Source organism: Neoarius graeffei, chromosome 5, assembly GCF_027579695.1.
Source record: "Neoarius graeffei isolate fNeoGra1 chromosome 5, fNeoGra1.pri, whole genome shotgun sequence".
Classification (NCBI taxonomy): Eukaryota; Metazoa; Chordata; class Actinopteri; order Siluriformes; family Ariidae; genus Neoarius; species Neoarius graeffei.
In genome coordinates this window covers 113035193-113051409 of record NC_083573.1, presented here as the reverse complement: position 1 = coordinate 113051409, position 16217 = coordinate 113035193, and the positions used below count along the sequence as shown (strand labels likewise).

Here is a 16217-nt window from a genome sequence, read left to right as displayed (position 1 = left end):
TCTCTCTCTCAAACAAAATTTTGTATGGAGTGACATCATTTACAACTAGTGTTATAAATTCAGTGGAAGCGTTTTGGAAATAAAGGATAATGGAAGAATTAACAAATACACCAGCGGAGCTCCCTTTTAGGGTTGTCTCGCCATTGACAGGTCACGTGATCTCCCAAAAGTTTGATTTTTGAAATCTGCGACTACTTTTACTTAAAATAAAGTTTGGGAATAAATCTGCTGGAGGATCCCTTTAAATCAGCCCTAACTCACACTTTTACAACGCCCTCACCAAACCTCAGGTCTAAAACTCCTGAAATGTGAGTTAGTCTGAGAGTACTGCTGATTTTTTCACCATTCTGTAAAACAATCGATAGATTGTAAGTGACAGCTCTACTGTTATTATTTTAATGTTTATGCAAACAGAAAGTGCACAGTGCTGCTAAAGTTATTTGTGGTTTTCAGGATAAATTTGGTGAAATTATTTCAGTTTGTGTATCAGTACTTTTTGAACATTTTCAGCACATTTTAACAATACTGTGATAATACTGATAACCATGATCATTTTGTTTGCCCTAATCATGGTATTACATTATCATTCCGTTTCATCTCTAGTATGAACCAAACTGAAGTAGATAAAATAAAGTCATGACTCAGAGCTCTTACTGTTGCGCAGTGTGTGAACGAGATCTGTGTGGTTCATGTTCTTCAGGAAGTGCAGTGTGATCTTCAGCACTCCCTCTCTGACACTGCTCTGATCCTCCTCATCCTCCACCTCCCTCTCAGAGCATGCTGGGGAATCTGGACTCAGGAGCTCCTTAAACCTCTTCAGCTCCTTCTGGATCACACTGATGACTTTGTGTTCCAGCTCCTGGTGAGAAACACACAGGAACAGATTCCAATATTATAATGTGAGAGAGGATACACAGTGAGAGAGGATTTATTTTAGGAAAAGAAGAAAAGTCTTCTACTATTCCCACAGTTGCAACTGAAATTGTGTCTGATTACCCATAATGCTGCTGTATGTGGATAAAACTGCACACACGCGCGCACACACACACACACACACACACACCTTGAATATGGACTCCAGCTGATTTCTGCTGATGTTTGATTTCTTCTTTTGTGGTCTGTGAACAAAGAAAACACATCCTGAAATATGGACTATATGTACCACAGCTGTACAACACACACTAATAAATACAGAGACATATATCTAACACTTGGGCGGCACAGTGGTGTAGTGGTTAGCACTGTTGCCTCACAGTAAGAAGGTTCTGGGTTCAAGCCCAGTGGCAGACAGGGGCCTTTCTGGATGGAGTTTGGATGTTCTCCCCATGTCTGTGTGGGTTTCCTCTGGGTGCTCCGATTTCCCCCACTGTCTAAAGACGTGTAGTTAAGTTAACTGGCTACTCTAAATTGTCCCTAGGTGTGAATGGTTGTTTCCCAAGCCCAGAAATGGGAGGGTTGCAGCAGGAAGGGCATCCAGCGTAAAACAATGCTCCAATTAATATGACCTGTGGATCAACATAGACCCCAACATGGAGTCTGAAAGTTTGTAAATCAGAGTCTTGGTGCATGTTGTGTATGACATACTTCCTGTTTTCCAAGTTGTTTGTTGTGATAAGTCTTTTTTTTCCACGAGTGTTGGCATTAAATCATTATTTTTTTTTATCTTCTCTACAAATAATTTTTGATCATACTTTTACTTTCCTTTTTCCACATTTTTTATTTTTTCAGAAGAATGCCAAGACTGGAAGTTTTTTTTTTTTTTACTCCCATGCAAAGAACGCAAGCAGAGGCCATCCACTTCAGATCTACTTTAATATCAACAGATCTTCGATTAAGGTACGTGAATCCATTCATCATGGCACACCTTCAGCTTGTTCAGTGTGTAAGTAGGCGGCTGCATTTATGGAAAATTAAAAAAAAACAACACCTTGCCCCCAAAAAAATTGCTACAAAAGGTTTCTCAATGGTTTTTTGTAGTATCAGGTGTGCTTAATCACATATCAAAATTCTACCACAGTCTGACCACTGGAAAGGTATACATTTTCAAGATGGCAACCAAATCCTTAAAATGTCCATTCCTCCTTCATTATTCATCCTAAACAAGAAATTTTGGTGTCAAACCCCATGTTATGGGGATCTAGGAATCCAATTAGCATATGTAAATTATAACGAAGTAATTACATAATTGTGAAACCCAAGATGGTGGATGAATATGGCAGCCAAACTACGAAAATGCCCAGGATTTGGGTGTCTAAGCACATGTTTTGCATTGTCTTGATGCTTGGATGTTTTCACACATTCATGAACCTACTTGATGCAATAGGCACATTGATGGAAGGCACAGGACTCAGGAACATTATATCAGTCGTCTATGGTGAAAATGTCATCCAGCATATGATGACTGGAAAATCAGTGCAAAGGGCTTTCTGTGGACAATCTGCTGGTGGACAGATATCTCAATCACCTGGTCATGTCGGATCTGCTGGAGGAAAACCCACAGTTCAAGTCATTGGTGGACCAGGCAGGAGAAACATACTCATCCTTGCTGGTGAAAGAAACGACTCTGGAGAGTGCTGTAGCATCAGATATGTTGATTCAAATCAAAGAAATGATTGACACAAAGAAGGCAGAACTTAGCACAAGGTCAAAAACCAGTAAGCTGTGGATAAACAATCAGAAAATGCTGCAGACTACCCGAGCGATGATCAAAGTGGATCGCACAGGATCTTGGATGCTGCACTTGCGTGCAGGGTCAGACTGCCTGCTAATATTTACTGCCACTGGGCACTACAACTATCTGAAATCTGCACATTTCTACGTCCAAGAAATGTGCCAGCTTGAGACCAGACATACTGATGTCAAATTTTCCAGCGGTTTTCATATAATCCACCACAGCAACCAGTTCTGGGCAGGCCTTAGCTCTGACCTTGTCATCAAGCAGACATTGATGCAGTCCTTGAAAAGTACTGGAGGCTTGACTCATGGAAATGGAATGACCAAAGAAATGTGCACGTTGTGAACCATGTCCACACCCATCACATCTGAGAACAACAACACCATGCAGGACTTCAATAATCTCACCTACATGACCAGCGAACAACACTGAGAATCAACAGAAGCAAGGATGAAATGAGATAACTCTGACCTGATAAAGACTGAAGAAAAACTTTCCACTTGCACGCCATTCTCTCCAGACCCATCTCTGAGAAACATCGTTCCTGGTGTAGTCGCCAAAGAGAATGTGAATGTGCATGAGTTTGAGACCGTTGGGAGCGAGATCATTGAAAAAGTGGTTGGAAAACCTGTTTTGGGATCTCATTCAAACAGAAAGACTGGGCAAAAACCCTTGCAGACAAGTCCACCATCAAAAGCTGCACAAGGCCAAATCACTGATCCTGCTCTGCTGTTCTAATGATTGCTGTTTGTGTCAAAAACCAGAAACCTTTCACTGGAAGATGTAATAAGCTAGGAGCTCAGCCCATTCCCTATAGCCCTGTTTTAAGCCAAAGAAATCTTTCGTAAAGCCAACAAGCCCCAACTAGCACATGCTGAGTTTTCAAGCAAGGAATCAAACAAAACTGTCATGGATTCTATCCCAGCAACTGAACATTATGTCCTTCACAGTGGCTCCCTGGTTCATTGCTTACCATCAAAAACGGGGTGACCATTATGGTGCCATTGCACGGTCGTATGCCGACTTTACCATACACCATTATGGTAAAGCAACCATAGTTTTTGATGGTTATAGTGAAGGTCCTTCCATCAAAGACAATGTGCATCAGCAATGTGGGCAAAACACCCACCCGATCATCAGCTTCATTGCAGAAACTGAGTTTTTAGGAAGAAAAAATTATTTCCTTTCCAGAACTTGTAAAAAACAAGGACTTACCGACCTTGTGACTGAAGAACTGCAGAAGAAGGGCTGCACTGTTATCAGTGCATCGGGGATGCAGATGTGGACATTGTCAAGGCTGCAATCAAGGCGTCACAACATAAGCCCACAACCTGAATAGAGGAGGGTACAGACTTACTCATTCTTCTTCTCTACTATGCTGAGATGAACAATAGGGGCCTCTATTTTTGTTTGGACAAGTCCACAGTTCCTAAGGTGTACGACATCAGCAAGATTAAACAAGTCCTGTGTAGTGACATGTTCTCAGTTGCTGTTTATTCACGCTTTCACAGGCTGTCATACAACTTCGCGCATTTATGGTGTTGGCAAAAAGTCAGCATTCCAGAAACTTGCGAATGGTGAATCAACCATCCAGACCTGTGCAAATGCAGTCCTGCTCTCAAATCAAGTAAACAATGTCATAGAGGACCTTGGGAGCAAGGCGATGGCAGTTATGTTTGGAGGCAAGAGGACCGATTCACTTGCCTCTTTGCACTACAACCTTTTTAGCAAGAAAATGGTTTCGCCAAGTCCTTTGTTACCCCAGAATGTCTCTCTCCAACTGAGTCCTCGACTAAATCTCATTGCCTTAGAATGTATTACCAGATCATGGTGTGGATTGGAAAGGAGAGTGACATGAATGCGATGGATTGGGGATGGAAACTGGAGGACAATCGGTTTGTGCCAGTTATGACCAAGAAAACTGCTGCCCCAGAAAACCTCCTGCAGATGGTCCACTGTAATTGCACAACTGCTTGCCAAACACCACAGTGTAGTTGCAGAGGATACGGACAACCATCCACGCCTGCTTGTGGATCATGTCAATTCAAAACTTGTGAGAATCCACATAATCAACCTTTATGGGAGGAAGAGTGTGACAATGACTATTTGTAAATCTGGTGCAGATCAAAGGTATTTTTTCAGCAATAAATATTACTGGATTTCTCCTGTGGGTTCACCACCCACAGAGGTAGCATTAGGGGGCTGGTGCAGTGTGGATTGGGTGGCAGTCGAAGGCAGGGGCCTCGACGACCTGATCCCCGGACACAGCGGCTAGCTGTTGGGACATGGAATGTCACTTCGCTGGGGGGGGAAAGAACCTGAACTTGTGCGGGAGGTTGAGAGGTACCGGGTAGAAATAGTTGGGCTTACCTCCACGCACAACTTGGGCTCTGGAACCCAGCTCCTTGAGAGGGGCTGGACTCTCCACTTCTCTGGAGTCGCCCATGGTGAGCGGCGGCGGGCTGGTGTGGGCTTGCTTATAGCTCCCCAGCTCAGCCGCCATGTGTTGGAGTTTACCCCAGTGAACGAGAGGGTCGCCTCTCTGCGCCTTCGGATTGGGGAGAGGGCTCTTGCTGTTGTTTGTGCCTACGGGCCAAATAGCAGTGTAGAGTATCTGGCCTTCTTGGAGTCCCAGGGAGAGGTACTGAGGGGTGCTCAGACTGGGGACTCCATTGTGCTACTGGGGGACTTCAATGCTCACATGGGCGACGACAGTCACACCTGGAGGGGCGTGGTTGGGAGGAACGGCCTCCCCGATCTGAACCCGAGTGGTGTTTTGTTATTGGACTTCTGTGCTAGTCATGGTTTGTCCATAACAAACACCATGTTCGAGCATAGGGGTGTACATAAGTGCACATGGCACCAAGACACCTTAGGTCGGAGGTCGGTGATAGACTTTGTTGTCGTTTCATTGGCTCTCTGGCCCTATGTCTTGGACACTCAGGTGAAGAGAGGGGCTGAGCTGTCAACTGATCACCACCTGGTGGTGAGTTGGATCCACTGGTGGAGGAGGAAGCTGGACAGACCTGGCAGGCCCAAACATATGGTGAGGGTCTGCTGGGAACGTCTGGCCGAGCACTCTGTTGGGGAGGTCTTTAACTCCCACCTCCGGGAGAGCTTTTCCCAGCTTCCGAGGGAGATGGGGGACATTGAGTCTGAGTGGACCATGTTCTCTACCTCCACTGTGGACAAGGCTGTTCGGAGCTGTGGCCGCAAGGTCTCCGCTGCCTGTCATGGCGGCAATCCCCGAACCCGGTGGTGGACACCAGAAATAAGGGATGCCGTCAAGCTGAAGGAGGAGTCCTATCGGGCCATGTTGACCTCCAGGACTCCTGAGGTAGCTGACGGGTATCAGCAGGCCAGGCATGCTGCAGCTCGGGCACTTGCGGAGGCAAAAGCTCGGAACTGGGAGGCGTTCGGGGAGGCCATGGAGAAGGACTATCGGTCGGCCTCGAAGAAATTCTGGCAAACCGTCCGGCGCCTCAGGAGGGGGAAGCAGTACTCTGCCAGCACTGTTTACAGTGCAGGTGGAGAGCTGTTGACCTCGACTGGGGACATTGTCAGGCGGTGGAAGGAATACTTTGAGGATCTCCTCAATCCCACTGTCATGTCTTCATTGAGGAGACTGAGGCTGATGACTCAGAGGTGGACTCATCCATTACCCAAGCCGAAGTCACTGAGGTGGTTAGCAAGCTCCTCGGTGGCAAGGCACCAGGGGTGGATGAGATCTGCCCTGAGTATCTCAAGTCTCTGGATGTTGTGGGGCTGTCTTGGTTGACACGCCTCTGCAACATCGCATGGCGGTCGGGGACAGTGCCTCTGGAGTGGCAGACTGGGGTGGTAGTCCCTCTTTTTAAGAAAGGGGACCGGAGAGTGTGCTCCAATTATAGGGGAATCACACTTCTCAGCCTCCCAGGGAAGGTTTACTCCAGGGTACTGGAGAGGAGAATTCAACCAATAGTCAAACCTTGGATCCAGGAGGAACAATGCGGTTTTTGTCCTGGTCACGGAACAATGGACCAGCTCTATACCCTTCATAGGGTGCTCGAGGGTTCATAGGAGTTAGCCCAACCAGTCCACATGTGCTTTGTGGATCTGGAGAAGGCATTCGACCATGTCCCTCATGGTATTCTGTGGGGGGTGCTTTGGGAGTATGGGGTTCAGGGCCCTTTGCTAAGGGCTGTCCGGTCCCTGTACGAATGGAGCAAGAGTCTGGTTCACATTGCTGGCAGTAAGTCAGACCTGTTCCCAGTGCCTGTTGGACTCTGGCAGGGCTGCCCTTTCTCACCGGTTCTGTTCAAAATTTTTATGGACAGAATTTCTAGGCGCAGCCAGGGGCCGGAAGGAATCCTGTTTGGGAACCACAGGATTTCATCTCTGCTTTTTGCGGATGATGTTGTCCTGTTGGCTTCTTCAAACCAGGACCTCCAGCATGCACTGGGGTGGTTTGCAGTCGAGTGTGAAGCAGCTGGGATGAGAATCAGCACCTCCAAGTCCGAGACCATGGTTCTCGACCGGAAAAGGGTGGCTTGCCCTCTTCAGGTTGGTGGAGAAGTCCTGCCTCAAGTGGAGGAGTTTAAGTATCTTGGGATCTTGTTCACGAGTGAGGGAAGGATGGAGCATGAGATCGACAGGCGGATTGGTGCAGCCTCCACAGTGATGCGGTCGCTTTACCGGTCCGTTGTGGTGAAGAAGGAGCTGAGCCAAAAGGCGAAGCTCTCAATTTACCGGTCGATCTACGTTCCGACTCTCACCTATGGTCATGAGCTTTGGGTAATGACCGAAAGAACAAGATCGCGGATACAAGCGGCCGAAATGAGTTTCCTTCGCAGGGTGGCTGGGCGCTCCCTTAGAGATAGGGTGAGAAGCACAGTCACTCGGGAGGAGCTCGGAGTAGAGCCACTGCTCCTCCACATCGAGAGGAATCAGCTGAGGTGGCTCAGGCATCTTTTTCGGATGCCTCCTGGATGCCTCCCTGGGGAGGTGTTCCAGGCAAGTCCCCCCGGGAGGAGGCCCCGGGGAAGACCCAGGACACGCTGGAGGGACTATGGCTCTCGGCTGGCCTGGAAACGCCTCGGTGTTCTTCCCGAGGAGCTGGCCGAGGTGTCTGGGGAAAGGGAAGTTTGGGCTTCCATGCTTAGACTGCTGCCTCCGTGACCCAGTCCCGGATAAAGTGGAAGAAGATGAGACGAGACGAAATATTACTGGATTTGTAATCGCTTCACTATAATTTAAATATATTAAATGGATTCCTAGATCCCCAAAACATGGGGTTAGGCACCATACTTACTTGTCCAGGATGAATAATGAAGGAGGAATGAGCATTTTAAGGATTTGGTGGCCATCTTAGACGCCATCTTAAAATGTTTATCTTATTTTCATCTTGTTTATTTAGTTCTTATTTCTTAATATCTTAGAATAGACTGACATGATTTAGCATTTATTTATTTATTGGGCACCTTAACTCCAAGCCAAATTCCTTGTAGTTGCAACAATTACTTGGCAATAAAGCTTTTTCTGATTCTACCTTTCCAGTGGTCAGACTGAGGCACACTTTTGGTATATTACTAAGCACACCTGATACTACAAAAAAACATTGTAGGGACAGATTGCCATGCCTGTAACCATAGTAACCATTTTTGAACACACCAATCTCTGTACTCGATGCCATGTTCTATCTCCGCCCCTTCCTCTGACTCCCTGTAACGGTATTGGATACAGAGGTGATACCGGATACGAAGTACAGTGACATCATGACTGCTTTAAACCAGCAGCGGAACCGAAATTCTCCCTCTCTGGCGGTAGATTCCACGCGTGAAAGAGAGACCGATGCACTGGTACTACAGAAGGACAGAGAACAAAGAACAAGTTATTGATACCGGACTTTAGCCAAAGTTCAATGTATTTGACCTTCGCGGACTTGTAATAATAACTGAACCGGTTAGTTACTGCAGCCCACACAGTGTTTCAAAGAGAAAAGGCGACCGGATCTCTTTTCCCTTCCTCAACGCCGACAAACTATAAACAAGATTCCTTCCAGATCATTGGACGACCAACGGGACACCGAGGATCTTCAGCTGACGAGCTGTAAGGAACAAAACCGTCTTCTTCCTGGATCTGCGTCCTACGCTATCTTCAGAGAAGGCACACTTCCAATCGCTAACAAGAGTGAACCCCAAGTGAGGCTAGCATCTGGGCAAAAATTTTTAGTTTTACTTGTAGCTAGTTAATGTGAAGAGTGTTGTTTATTTGAATTCATTTCTGATTTAAATGTACGCATTTTGATTCACAGGAAGGTCAGTTTTAGACCGTGTGTTGTTGATTTACTTTGTTTACTATCTGTATTTAGCTAGATTGTGCATGCTCTCTCTCCCTTTTTCTCTTTTTTTAACCGAGGCTAGCTTAAACCACAGAGCCTTTGTTCATTTTTCCTGCGCTGTGCTGACCATCCCCCTTTCGGGACGTGGCAGCATTCCATTCGCATTCCACACACACACATACACACACATGAACATGTGGCTTCCTTACCATGTTTTAACATCCACTCGCCCTACACTATAACACTGGCTATAGCTTATTACTTCTGATCACCATTAGAGCCTTAGGCTACATCCACACGACAACGGCAATGAGATGTTATTTAAAAATATATCGCATCCAAATGGGCAACAGTCAGTAAAATATCAGGTCCATATGGCAACGCAACGCTTGCTGAAAATGATGCAATACACATGCCACACCTCTAGGGGCACTGTAAGACGGTCCCTTCGGAGACACCAGAACAATAGAAGAAGTAAGGACACATGCGCATAATGCGCGAGACTTCATATTAGCCACAAAGTCAGGAAAATCTGTTTGTAAAATTACATTATAATGACCAAATACAATGAAAAGTATTTTTCCAGTCTCACCTGTGAAAAGTAATCCCATGTGATCTCGTTTGGATGGCAAACCTGTTGGTACAGTTAAACGCAGCTAATCTTTATTCTCCGCTTTGACCTTTCCAATATGGCGGCGAGGATGACGTACAATTCTACACGGAAGGCGGCGTCTTTAATGGTCCGGAATAAATTGAATACTACACGTTGATGGATTAATTTGTTTCTCACCTGTGAAAGGTAATCCCATGTGATCTCGTTTGGACGGTAAACCTGTTGGTACAGTTAAAGGCAGCACATGAATCTTTATTCTCCGCTTTGACCTATCCAATATGGCGGCGAGGATGACGTATGATTCTACACGGAAGGCGGCATCTTTAATGGTCCGGAATAAATTGGATTAATTTGCTCCTCTACGCCCTTTTTGAGGAATGTATTGTCGGACTTAAATCAACATCTGAAGAGGTGAGATCGCTCCTTTTTTCCCTATTTTTGCTGGCGGGATTGCACCATTACACAATAAATATTCACAGTGAAAATATTTTGTCAGCGCGTTTCATGAACCAAGTTATAGGATTTGTTGACAAATTGCATCGCAATGAGAAGATTATTGGCACTACTGATGTTAAGAATTAGACCATTTCATAAATGAATATTTTGCTGTAGAGCTGCAGTGTTTGTACAATTGCATGTTTTTGCTTCACTATTACTGTCACTATTCTGCTTCTTGCATTACTACTGTGAACTAACACTGAACATAATAATAATAATAATAATAATAATAATAATAATATCCAAGCTCATGTTTCACTCTCACTAGTGCTCTGTAAGGCTTTTTCCTGGTGATATTCGTTACACTTCTACCCGGCGTGAAGCACTCACAGTCATGTGGTTGTGACGTCATCGTAAACAAATCCGTTCTACTCATCCAGACGACTTCACAATGGCAACGTTGCCAGATCTTTCCACTCTGGAACCCGTTCTCAAAAAGATTGCGTTTTGGGCACCCAAAACGCCGGTGCCGTGTGGACGCCAGGCCTAAACGATAAGCAATTGTATCGGAGTCACCTGAATCCGTTGCCATGTGGACATGGCCTTAATTACCCTACACACTACTATGACAACTCTGAACACTGCTGCTGCTGCTCTTTTTGTGAGCGCTCATGGGCATGGCTTTGGCGCTTGTTAAGGCCGTGCCTGATTTGCTCCCTTTGAAAGGCCAGTCTTGGAGAAGATGTCAGCTGTTGTTGTTGACACTGCTCATGCTGCTTCTCTGTTCAGCTGCTCGTGTTCCTGGGCGTACGTCTGCTGTTTTGCTTTGTTTTTCATTATGGTTTTGTTTTGTATTTGTTTTCTTTTCATGCATTTAGTTTTATCATACTAATACTGCATGTCTGAAATGTTTAATATTATTGATTTACTGATTAATAGGTTTTGTACTTATACGTTGTATATGATTTTCCTTTTTCTTAAGTAAATTCTTTCAGTATTTGGTAATCTTGTGTCCCGTGTCCTCCTTGGTTTTGTTGCGATTCTGAGCCAGATCGTAACACTACTGATTCTTATTTGTATATATTTTGCATATATTGTATCATTTATATTGAATTATTCCTTGGCTGCTATTGTTGCTATATCTGATCAGTATTAGTTTGATAATTCCTGTCAGCTATTTCAATAAATGTATCTTTGGAATAAACTGTGCCCTGTTTATTGTTACAAGATTCACTGAAGTGCCAACCTCTACCAAGAAAATAACTAATTGCCTTCACCCATTTTTTTAATGAATTTATGAGACCGATTACTGAATTTATGAGACTGATCTCTTTTTACATGAGATTGATTTGATTGATTTTAATAGTTTAGCTATAAACTATTAGATACTTGAATTGATTATTAATTTATGAGACTGATTTGGTAAGCCCATTGCACCTACACTCGCTTCACTGGAGAATCTCATTTGGTTGAAGCCGGTTCTGGCTACACACTATACTGGAGTGATAGGCCTAATGGTGAAAAACATGAGGTCGGACTTGGAATTGCTATCAAGACGCTTCTCACAAACCATCTGGAGGAACTACCAACAGGCTTGGGTGACAGACTCATGAAGCTCCGTCTGCAGCTATCCAACAGCTAATGTGCTCCCATCATCAGTGCTTATGCCCCAACAATGACCAACTCTGATGAGGCAAAGGAGTAGTTCTACAAAGATCTTGACAGAGTTATTCAGTCAACACCAAGGAAGGACAAGCTCATCCTCCTAGGTGACTTTAATGCACGAGGTGGACACAGTCATGTACCTGTACAAGATGTGCATTTGTGACAGCCATGTCAAGCAAGTTGTAAAACACAGCCATGGGCCATCTCCGTGTTCCTGCACGCACCGAGTAGTTGCGTAATTTCTGGTCCATGATATCAACGCTGCATTTGAAATGGTTGTAATCAACAACAGTGTTTGTTTTTTGTTTTTGGGTGTCCACAATTTCCACTTTCTGATGCATGGTGCTCAGAAGACAAACAGATTTCTTTTTTTTGTTGCAAACACCATCAGCAAGGCACTTCCAGATGTGAACACCTGTGTGGAGTACAACTGGCGCCCCGAGGTTTCCTTTGCAGTTGTTGGTAGCTCCTGACGATTTTTGTTGATGGTGCCAAGCAGAGTTGTTTTTCGTTGAAGAAGCCTGTTAGCCAAAGACAGAGAGGTGAAGAAATTATCCATAGTTACAGTCCTTCCCTGGTCCATATGGTAAATGGTTCCATCAATTTCAAAACAACATTCTCTGATAGCCTCTCTCCCGTTGGACAAGTGGGATCTTTTCCCAAGTAAGGGATGGCATTACACATGTATTTTGTGTCCAGATCTGCTGCAATCCAAAACTTGATTCCAAACTTGTCAGGGTTGGATGCGATGTACTGCAGAAAGGGACAACGAACCTTTGAAGGAAATAACTGCTCATGCATGGTAACATGTTGCCCTGGACTGTAGGACGACACACAATTCTGAATAAACTCCTGCCAGATGTCTGAAATTGCTGCAAATTTGTCCGTTTGTATGCGTTCCTTGTGGGTGTCCTTGTTGTCAAAGCGAAGGTACCGCTTTATTTCAAGAAAGCGGTTACGGGGCATTATGGCTTTGATATCTGGGTTGCCGAATCTATTGGCCCACATGAGTTGCATGGCACCAATGTAGCCCTTGGCAGCCCTTCGAAAAAGGATTGCGAGGAACGCCATCAGCTCGAAGACACTCATCTGCCAGCTGGGATTTGTTCTACGGCCCTCCTGGACTGTGCAGTCTCTGATGGCCAACAACATGCTGATATCCAACAAATACAGGAAGCTTTGAAGGCGACTCGTGATTTTGTGTGTTGCAAACTCTGTTGGCCCTCCAGATCCATTGAATGCTGTCTGTGGAGTTTCATGAGCAGAAAAGTCTCCAACTTTGTGGTGGAACCACACAGTATCATCTTTTGCCTTCTCTGTGGATCCAGGTGCTATGCCCACATCTGCAACTTTTTTTTTATTACAAGGGGGGGTTGATGTGCGTTGTGTCTTCCTCCTCATCTGATGTGGCCTCTGTGTCTGAACTGTCCTGCTCAATCACATACTTGGGTTAGGGTTTCTGGAAAGATCCACATCCTGGCCTAGGCCAAGGCCGTGTTGTGCACTGTCCTTCCCAAGCCCCATCCTCAATGCTCCACAAGTGCCTGGTCAGTACCCCCATGTTATATTTGGGTTATTATTCCATTATTATTTGAGGCCAGGTTTTGGGCTAGGGGCTAAGGCTAGGGGTTGGGTTAGGGGTGAGCTCAGGTTGGGGTTAGATCCAGGATTTGGTGTTAGGGTTAGAACTGATCCTTCTTGGTTGCCTTGGTTGTGACATTGTGAAGTCTGGTTATGGTTAGAAACAAAGAGGCTATTTCTCAGGTAACACAATAATTAGGCTTCTTTACACAACAATGGGAGGCAGGTAATGGTACGTTAGACTTATTCACAAATTTGGGGGGGATTTCATTGCAGACTAAAGTCTGCACTTTGGGCCTTCTAGTGTTAAAAATATGCTGTTAACTCAAAACACTTCTTATTCATTGCAAAACGTTTATTTCAGCGCTGTATACAGGTATTGAGCACACAATGTGACCGCTTTTATGCAGTAGCCTAATAATAATAGAACAACCCGAAAATTGCAGGGTAACCCCAGACCTGCGCAAGTGATGCGCTACTGGCAAAAGAGCCAGCGATGTATGAAAAAAACCCACACCTTGGACCAAATACATATTATTTCTTCTTTTTCACTTTCAAACTCCTTTCTTTCTTTCTATTTATTTTTTCTTATTCCTTTTTATTTTCTTCATTTTCTGTGTGTGTGTGTGTGTGTGTGTGTGTGTGTGTGTGTGTGTGTGTGTGAGTGAGTGAGTGAGTGAGTGTGTGAGAGAGAGAGAATAGCCTCAGTGTAATATGACACTCTGGCCAAATGCTGTCAGGGTTTTACACACACACACAACATGCGGACAGATAGAGAAAGATTGAGAGAGAGAGAGAGAGAGAGAGAGAGAGAGAGACAGACATACAGATAGACACAGACAGACAGAGATACAGACAGACATAGATAGATAGATAGATAGATAGATAGATAGATAGATAGATAGATAGATAGATAGATAGATAGATAGATAGATAGATAGATGGATGTACATGTAAAGCCTTAGCTGCGCATGCTGCCTGGCAATGCGCACCCTTGCTACGTGCGCTAGGTGAAGGATCGGTCAGTGGAGAGCTCAGCTAAGCTCAGCATGTTTAATTCCCCAAGCCAATGACAAGAACTTTCATGAGAAATAACGCGAACATCTGCATCATGCGGGATTTGCAGGCGGAAGCGGGACAAAATATGGCAGGCGCGGGCGGGAGCGGGACTGAAAATCCTAATTCTTGGCAGGAGCAGGACTGAAAATTCTGTCCCGTGCAGACCTCTACGGAAAACCCAGGCATGCAGTGTAACCCCCAGGCTACCAAGGCGCATATAGTCCCTGCCGTTTTCCCTTCACATACCGTACATAAATCACCTGTCAGATCTGTTGAATTAATTTTTAATTATATTGACATTGTGCTGTAACTGATTAGTAATTTCATTTCTATTAGGATTTCCCAGTGTGATTGGCAGCTGCAGCAGTGTTATGCTTCTTTCAGAAAACATATTCAAACTTGCTGTATGAGCGGATTACAATCTTATGGATTTTTAACTCACGGTGAAACTCCTCCGGGTTGAATTAACTAACTGAAATCAGCTGTTCTCAGCGTTTGATAAACCTGCTTTGTGAAACGGACAATCACTGCTCCTCCCCATGGAAAAATGAGGGATAGCAGCTGGTTTTCACACAAGCTGCTTAGGGGCGTCACCAGTCAGGACTGCATTGACTACGTCATTGTGTCTGCCAATCGGCAGACAGTCAAGAACCAGTCAAGAACCAGTCAGGGGACGGCCAAGGGCCTGCAGAGGGCCAGTCACGGAAACATGGAACAAATTCAATGGCTGTCATGGTAGCTTGGCCCAAGGTTATTGGTCACCATGGCATAGGAAATGAAAGCACAAACGGTACCCTCCTACTAACAATGTGCTCTGCAAATGAACTTGTGATCATGAACACCATCTTCCAGCAGGCCAATAAGCAAGACAACATGGATGCATCCAAGGTCAAAGCACTAGCATTTATAAGACTACGTCATCATAAGACAGCACGACTGGCAGGATGTACTCCATACTAAGGCCATCAGGAGTTCCATCCAGTGGTCAGACCACAACCTGGTCACAAGTAGGATAAAGCTGCAGCTGAAAAATCGTATGCATGGGGTACAAGCAACCAATCAAAAGAAGTTGGATGTTGGGAAGCTGAAAGACCCTGCCATGCAAACAGCTCTAGCAGACCATATGGACAGCGTTCTCATCACAGACCCATCAACTCCAGGGAGTGGAGAATCTGAGTGGGCATCATTTTGTAACTCAAGTTTACAACGCTGCTGTTGATGTGCTGGGCTATGCCAAACCAAAGCACAGAGACCGGTTTGATGAGAACGACCCACAGATTAAATCACTGTTGGACAGCCTTCACTCTGCACACTCAGCTTGGCTCGAGAGTAAAAACAGTCCTCCCCTTAAAGGCAAGTATATTCAGATCAGGAGAGAGGCACAATGTAAATTCAGACAGATGAAAAACACATGGTGAGAAGCAAGAGCCACAGAGATACAGCAGGCAGCTGATACTCGCAATGCAAAGAAATTCGATGATGGACTTAAGGCCATTTATGGACCTCAGTCTCGTGGAATGGCCTCACTGTGCAGCACAGATAACTCCAAACTCATCACACATCCAGAGGGCATAATCAACCACCTCGCTGAGCATTTTGACAGTGTTCTTAATGTCCATCCATCATTTCTGATGAAGCTATTGATGCCTTACCTCAGTACCCCACGTCATGAACTAGACATTCTACCACCACTATCAGAAGCTACTAAGGCTATCTCACAACTGTCTGTGGGCAAGTCCCCTGGGAATGATGGTATTCCTCCAGAAATCTTTCACTATGGAGGACAAAAGCTTAAGCAACTTCTAACAAACCTTTTCCAAGTCATCTGGAATAAGGGTCAAGTCCCACAGGACTTCAAGGATGCCATA

General features: G+C 45.0%; 1 protein-coding gene across 6 annotated transcripts in view; it reads right to left on the bottom strand.

Annotated features, from left to right (window-relative positions):
* LOC132887253 (NLR family CARD domain-containing protein 3-like) overlaps positions 1 to 16217 on the bottom strand; it is a 96309-nt gene that overhangs the window by 33575 nt on the left and 46517 nt on the right. For all 6 annotated transcript variants that reach the window (XM_060922783.1, XM_060922789.1, XM_060922784.1 and 3 more), the window contains exons 4-5: positions 1064 to 1118; positions 655 to 859 (exon numbers count right to left, since the gene is read on the bottom strand). In XM_060922783.1, coding sequence (XP_060778766.1) covers positions 655 to 859; positions 1064 to 1118 — 260 coding nt within the window. The remainder of the gene's footprint in view (positions 1 to 654; positions 860 to 1063; positions 1119 to 16217) is intronic.